The following is a 7,661-nucleotide window of genomic DNA, read 5'->3' on the forward strand; positions in this document are numbered from 1 at the left end:
CAAGCACGAAAATGTTTTCTAGGGGAGGAAAGTGCAACCGCGATCATCCCCACCACGAATTTTGAAGTTGTTTGATTTAATATTCCATTTAGTTTTATGTATCATTTTTTTAATTGGAAGGGATTTCTTTTTTAATTTACTATTAATTATATTTATTTCATGAGTTTGATGCTGATAATGAATAGGATACATAATTTACATATTCTCTTTTCAATGAATTTAAAATATTATTACAAAACATTAATATAAATAATTAATTTTTATTATTTAATAAATTCAAATTTAATTTTATCAATTTCTTCAAAATAATTTCAAATTTATATTCAATTCATATTATTAAAAAACTGAATAAATTTACAAGTTCAGACTATAAAAATATAAGCAATCTTATAACTAAAGTATCATTATTAATAGAATCCTTTAACTATAGTAATGATATTAAAAAAAATGATCAATTTTGTCCCTTAACTTCCATTTTAATGAACAATAATTGTGAGTCTTCATTCTTGTCTCATCTAGAAAAAAATAGTACAAGTCTGTAAACATTGAGTGGAGTATAAAATATATAAAGCAAAATGAGAAAAAAAGAAGAAAACAAAAGATGATTGCCCACCCCATGTGCTACTCATGACAGCATGGTGTCGTATTTGAGCGATTCTTAAAAGTGACCCTGCTTAATTTTTGTCTCCTTCAAAACTATTTCTGTCTCTCACGCGCTTTGCCCTTCCCCACTTCACATCAATATTCTGCTATAAATAATGTATTATAAAAATTTATGCCTTTTTCTTTTTATGGAAGAGATTTTTTATTTTTTTAATTTAGATATTCTGCATGGATGGAATCTTTTTTCAAATTCCTCTACTGTTGTTTGGGAATATTTGCAGGTAATGTTTTAGAATATGTATGCAATGGTAAATGATATAATATTGTGTATTTTTATTATATGTATTTATATTTCATTTATTTGTTTTTGATAAGAAAGCAGTCAAAACTAGGGGGCTGACCTGGAGTACACAACAACTAAACGACAGAGCATCAGCGAATCCCTATCTTAACTATCAAAAACATATTCCACCTACTACTATAGAAGATCACAAGATTGATGGCAATCCTGTCCAAATAAAGTCTGAAAAAGCAGATATCCACAAAGAAACTAACATTAAACCAACTAACCCTAGTAGTAAGCATATTGTTCATACGACAATACCTGTAAAAATAAAAAAGAGTCTTACTAAGCCACACAGGGCAGATCCAACACATCCAGTAACGAAACCATAAGCAAAAATGAAAAAAAACACCCATTATTTATTTTTTCCAGTCACCATGTGCTGGGAGAGCAGCAGACTGGTATGCATGACCTTCAGGGCAAATTTCGCAATTATGTTGAAATGCATATCCAGAGCGTCAAGCTTCTTTTTTATTATTATTATATGTAGTTATATTTCATTTATTTGTTTTATACATTTTTATAAGTATTTAAAAGTTAGTTTGATTAGAATTGTATTGATTTTATTAAAATTATTATAAGTGTATTTTTGTAATGAGGAGTGGTTGACCATGAGTAAATATATTTTATCAAACAGATTTAATAGTGTGGAAATTGTTTTGAGATGAGTTTTTAATTTTTTTTTATAGAATGGCCTTATTTAAAAACAGATGTACATATACACTGAGTATCAGTAATATATAAATTTGAAATTTGTAATGTTTTGTAAATGAGTCTCTTAAACTTGATTTATTAATACTCATATTTTTGTATTTATATCATATTAGTTTGAGTTTATTGAATATGTATTTATCGCAATGTACATTGGATAGTGAGAATGATAATAAGCTCGAGTAACAAGATACACTTCTTTAAATACACTATCAAACTAAGTGAAAAGTATATTTCATAATGTAAAGATTTTTTGAACTATGGAATGACCACATTTAAAAAAAATAGATATACATATACATTGAGTACCATTAACACATAAGTTAGAGATTTGTATTGTTTCCTAAATGAGTCTCTTAAACTTGATTTCTTAATACGCAAGTCGAGAATGCAACATCAAATATTATTCTTCATCACAATTCCAAAGAATAACTCATACTTTCATATTTAATTTCTTAAAATTAAAATTTATAACACATTTATCATCCCAAAATAATAAAAATATTGTCATTTACTGACATTAAATTGTTTGTTTCAAGGAAGGAACCTCCATGCCCATACTTATATGAAATAAAAAATGCAAACTAAGAAAAAAAAAACACTTACATAAATATCTAGACTAATTAATTGTAAATAGGTGAAAATGAGAAATATTTTTATTAGAGTATTTAATTTAGCTAATTATATATTTAATAAAATATCAATTGATTATATTCTATTAGGACATGTTCTTAGTTTCAAACATTTTCTAGTATGGACAACTCAAATGATTAGAAATTATGAATAATAAATCAAAGTTGATATTCATTTGTCCAATAAATAACTCTATAATAAATAAAATAGTTGTGTTGCCTATCTTAAGATAAAAATAGATAATTTAATAAAACTAGCATAGATATCTTAAATAAATTTATTTAAAAAACCTAACCTATATCATAAATTTAACATACACATATCTCTACATCTTTAAATAAATATATTTAAAATATCCATTTTTAAAATTTTTAATTTATTGAGAGTTAATAAAAGTGAACATTTATTAAATGATTTGAAGAAGGTTCCCCTCATTAGAATGTTAAGATCAATTTGTCTATCCAACAGACGACATATTTATGGCATTTGTTGAGGCTCTTTATAGGTTTTCCTAAACAAACAATTTACTGCTTTTGTATATTGCACCCTTTTCATAATGCAAATAATAATAATAACAATATTTCCCTTGGAACAATTTAAACTTTTGACACGTACCTTTTACTATGACTAATAATGAAACTCACATCTGGAGGGAAAAAAAGAAGATTTCTCGGAGTCGTAAAGGATGGATACCCACTAATACTACTCCTGTCATTATTCAATCCCCATCAAAAGAAGTGAAAGGGCATAGAAAAAGGCCGTAAAAGATCCAGACTACATATATACATGTGAATCCCAAAATGTATGGAAGCAAAAGCAGTGAGGCATTATAGAGAAGGTAATGGTAGTGTAATTGTATACCTGATACAGATGGTATATGAGCTTTGAAATGAGAAAGATGCAGAGAAGTGAAGTGAGAACATGGAGGTGGGGTTAAAGAAAAGGCAAGTGGGTGGATTCCAACATTCCACCATGAATGGTGGGCTGCAGAATTCTCCAACATATTAGCCTCTTTCCTTGACTGGTTGACAAAGGTGACACTTTCTGTTTTCTTTTGAATTCTTTTTAAATGCATTGACTTCTACCTACAGCATTTGCACCCAATTCCTGCATTAGTTTCTGTTACCCCGAGAATATACAGATCACAGGCTCAAGGTTCTAGACTGCCTTGATTCCTGCATGATATTCATATTTTGCATCTGAACTCTGAGCCCATTTGCAGTTTCTTTGGGAATCCTTTTCTGTTTGAGTTTTGGATTGAATCCATTGAATGTTACTGCTTGTAATCATGTTTTGAATACAATTTGAGAGCACTGAATTCATCATGGGGAGGGGTCGGTGGTTCTCTTATCCCAAGTGAGTTATCTTACTGATTTGGGTTTTGTCTTCTGTCATATTTATTGCAATGAAGGTGACTTTTATGCTTCTCATCAGTATCACACCTGTCCATGAATTTAGGGTCGTATAAATTTGGTGGCCTGTGAAACTGACAGAATAAATTAATGAGGAAACCTTTTTAGGAGTTAAAGAGCTTGCGGTTCTTACATTGTTTTTAGGATCAAGCAATGCTGATTTCTGACACTATTAAGGTTTAAGTAATAGTGTTTGGAAGGAAAGATCCATGGCTTACGTGGGTCATCGAGGTGAAAATCATATCAGATTTTCACTAGGTGATAAACCCGATTAACAACAGGTGGTACCTGCTTTCCTATGTGTTTATTCCTGTGGGTCTTTTTAAGGTGCATCGGAGAGGGTGTCAATCCCTTGCCATTTGATGTACCTGATTGTTAGAAAATGCTTTTGGGTGAATTCTTTGCCATGAAATGTAAGAAAGTTTTCATGTTCTGTTGTGTTTCTTACTGCCTGCACAACAATTTAACCTGAATTGAAAGGCTAACAGACTTTAAAAACGTGGGCTGTTGGCATAGAGATCAAAGGAACTTAATTTCAATGTTTCTGATGTTGTTTCATGGCTTCTGTAATTGTTTTCATGGTAGGCTATGAGTATAGGTCATGCCAAAAGGCAGTGTCTTCTGGCATTTTCTGATAGGGATTATCTTCTTTGTTGATCTATACTTTGCAGGAAGAAGTCGAAAGGGAAGGAGTCTGCCCCAAATGTTGAGATAAGAATCAACTCAATGGAGAAGAAAAATAATGCTACTGCTGAAGGTCAGTTGGATTTCAATGCCCCTCTAATGTCTGTGAGAAGGATTTCTGGCTCCCCAACAGAGAATGAAAAGGTAGATAGTAAGGTAAATGGTGGATCAGATTCAAGCAGCAAATCGATTCTTCCTGTGTACAGGTCAGATTTAAAGTCAGGCCCTCTGAGGGACCCTGGAACTGTGCCATTTGTGTGGGAGCAAACTCCAGGGAGGCCCAAGGATGAACAAAAGGTGAAAGCTAATTATAATTGCCCTTCTCCTCGAGCACCCAGGCTTCCCCCAGGGAGGATTTTGTCTGCTAAACAAGCAAATATCGAGACACCGGAACCACCAAAGGTAAAATCTGATAATGAGCAAAGAAACGGACTTCCCAGCAAGCACACAAACAGGGCTTCATCAAAGATTTCTGCCAACTCCAATGATACATTGGCTTCAAGAAGGCTCGGTCAAAGCAAACCCTGTGTTCCTGAGGATGATTTAGACTCTGAAGGCTGCGATGATTTCTCAGATGCAGTGGAAACTCTCTCACAAACTGAATCTTCTGCTGTTGCCTACTGTGTCAGTATGGTGAGTGGCATGGAGGGTTACGATCTGAGGTCAACAGGGCGATCTGTTGATCCTCAGACTCGTAATTTTATGATGGACCGCTTTCTCCCTGCTGCAAAAGCAATGGCATCTGAGTCACCGCAACAAAGCTCGAGAAGGGTGCCAACAAAGCCTATCACCAGTGGGAGAGAAAGCAGGGGACCTTCCCCATTACAGTCCAGGCCATACCCAAGGAAACACCAGAGTAAAGAGAAAGAGCCTGATGATATTGCAGTTTTTTCTTCCAAGGCATGTGGGTTATTCCCCCGGCGCCTCAGAAGTGCTTTCAGCAATTCAAGCCCCATTACACAACTGAGTCGGATGAAGAAGAAGCATTTTTCTTTGTCACCTGCTTTAAACAGACGCAATTCACGCGGCAATTTGAGTGATGGAGACCCCTTGAGTGACAGTGATGGCGAGGTCGGTTTTCATTTCTTTCTTCTTTCTATTCTGCATTGAAATGTAGGCATAATTGTAATTTTCATTTTCATCTTTTTGGCGCTTTGATTTGCCATAAACAGACCTGGGAAGCGTTATATAGGCAAAAACTGGAGAACGGGAGTAAATCTACTTGTTACCTACGGAAGGGAAATGAAACACGAGCATTTTCTGCAAGTGCTTCCCCTGATATGGGTATAATGAGCAGAATTTCATGCGGAAGTGATTCTCAAACTTTTAACAAATTTGGAACACCAACATCAGGTGGAATATCTCCTTACCGGAACGAGCCATTCCGGTCTCCATTCAGTGAAGGCACAGGGTTTCTAGGTTTCCCTAAAGCAGATAAAGAAGATAGCATGCCTGGCGTGGAATCAAGGAGGATGTCCTGCAATTCTCTTAATGATATGGGACCAGAAGAAGATCTGTGCTTTTGGAAGAGCCCACCTCTTTTGGGGAATACTACCAGAGCTGGATCTGTTAGTCCAACCATTGAAAAAACTGTATATGTTGACTATGTACACAAGACAAGATCCCCAGTGGTGAAGCCTGGGTATTTAAACCATAATGAGCTGGTGAAAGGAAGTGAATCAGATTTTGATGTTAGAGTACCTGATACACAGAATAAACCAAAACATGATGTTTCAGATAGCTATCTTGTAGATTCTATGAAGATGTTGGAGGTAGCTAATGTGAGTGACAGTCTGAAATCCAAAAAGCTTGATCAGTCTCCTAGTGTGGTGGCTGATCAGCCATATTGTTCAGATCAAACTGTTTGCGTAAGTAATGAATCTGACAACAAAGAACAAAGCATTGTGTTGGTAGGAAAAATCCAAGACATTCAGGTGAAGGAAGGCTGGCCTTTGGGCATCGCCAACAAGTGCAAGGAGGTGTCAGATGAAAAAAAAGCTCTGGTTCCTGTCAATGTGAAACCTGAAAGTACTGTTTCTGTTACCGGTTTGGCACCCCCACTGCAACCTCCACTACCCAAGTCTCCTTCTGAATCATGGCTTTGGCGCGCCATGCCTCGGACTCCCTCTCCAAATTCACCATCACAACGGTATTCAAGACTTGGAAGTCCTCTCCGAAAGCAGCAACAAGGCTCTAAAGCATCCATTGCTGATCCAAAGTGGGAGACCATTGTGAAGTCAGCTTATACACAACCAGGTCATTTGCGGTTTTCAGAGGTATATTGCCAAAACTCATCTGAATTTGCTAACTTTCGATGCCATAGATACTACTTTCTTGCCTGGAAATAATATATGACCTGAAGTGTTAAAACAGTATACAAACTTTTTATGGTCCCTAACTATTCTTCAGATTCCTGAAACTGTGCATTTAACACAGACACTGTCTAACAGCACAAACATGAATAATATCGTTTTTTGTTATGTTTTCAGGAGTTCAATTACAAGGCAACTCCTGGCAGTTTCCGCAGAGAGGGATCCTAATCGTGAGCTCCTGATTCATTATTCACAGGCAGGTATAGGCGGATTGCTATTAAGATCACTATTCTGATGTCCATGAACACCAAAATAGCTGATATTTTTAGAGTGAGGAGTGAATTACTTAGTTTTTAATAGGAAGAAAGGTCTAGCTAGAACTGTAAGTTTTTAACTAATAAAGTTATATCCACAATGAGAATCTGGCAAATTTGTTTTCATACTCTGAACATTTAATAACTTGGTGTAGCCATTATCAGAGTAGATCATATATGACTAAGCATGTCTTTTTAGTGAGGTTTTGTAAAGGAAAATGCTTATTCTTTGGAACAAAGCTCTAATAACTGTTCCATGGCATTCTCTACTCTGAGCATCCTTCACAGAGAAAGCTATCTGCTGTGGGAAGAGCGTTTGATGTAGATCTCAAATATTTATTAATTTTTAGTATACTAACTTCTCTTGTACAATATCTTATGTTCTACTTTGTACTTGCATATAAGATCATCACCGTTCTAGCCCAATATGACAACTGTAATATATATATATATATATTTAGAGAGCTCAAAAATGGTCTTCTAAATAGGATGTAGATTAGTTCCAATAAAGGAAAATGCTTTTCCTGTTGTAAATCTAGGCTAATTAAGTAAATGCATACAATAAGGATGAATTAACCTAGATTAATTGAAGTAGGTGGGTATGGTAAATTAATGTGTAATAAATGTTATTTCAGAAATTAAATATAAA

At 34.7% G+C, this 7,661-nt stretch overlaps 1 protein-coding gene across 3 annotated transcripts; it reads left to right on the plus strand.

Annotated features, from left to right (window-relative positions):
- The first annotated feature begins 3,027 nt into the window (after window positions 1–3,027).
- Window positions 3,028–7,370, plus strand: LOC131048452 (uncharacterized). 3 transcript variants are annotated; one of them, XM_057982418.2, is made up of 4 exons: window positions 3,028–3,324; window positions 4,374–5,457; window positions 5,559–6,662; window positions 6,876–7,370. In XM_057982418.2, the coding sequence occupies exons 2-4, from the start codon at window positions 4,429–4,431 to the stop codon at window positions 6,924–6,926; spliced, it is 2,184 nt and encodes a 727-aa protein (XP_057838401.2). In that variant the 5' UTR covers window positions 3,028–3,324; window positions 4,374–4,428; the 3' UTR covers window positions 6,927–7,370. The 3 variants fall into 3 exon arrangements, with proteins under 3 accessions (XP_057838401.2, XP_057838387.2, XP_057838395.2); XM_057982404.2 differs by lacking the exon at window positions 3,028–3,324 and adding an exon at window positions 3,358–3,646; XM_057982412.2 differs by lacking the exon at window positions 3,028–3,324 and adding an exon at window positions 3,850–4,115.
- Window positions 7,371–7,661: the final 291 nt, after the last annotated feature.

The sequence above is a fragment of the Cryptomeria japonica genome, chromosome 7 (assembly GCF_030272615.1).
Source record: "Cryptomeria japonica chromosome 7, Sugi_1.0, whole genome shotgun sequence".
NCBI classification, from domain to species: domain Eukaryota; kingdom Viridiplantae; phylum Streptophyta; class Pinopsida; order Cupressales; family Cupressaceae; genus Cryptomeria; species Cryptomeria japonica.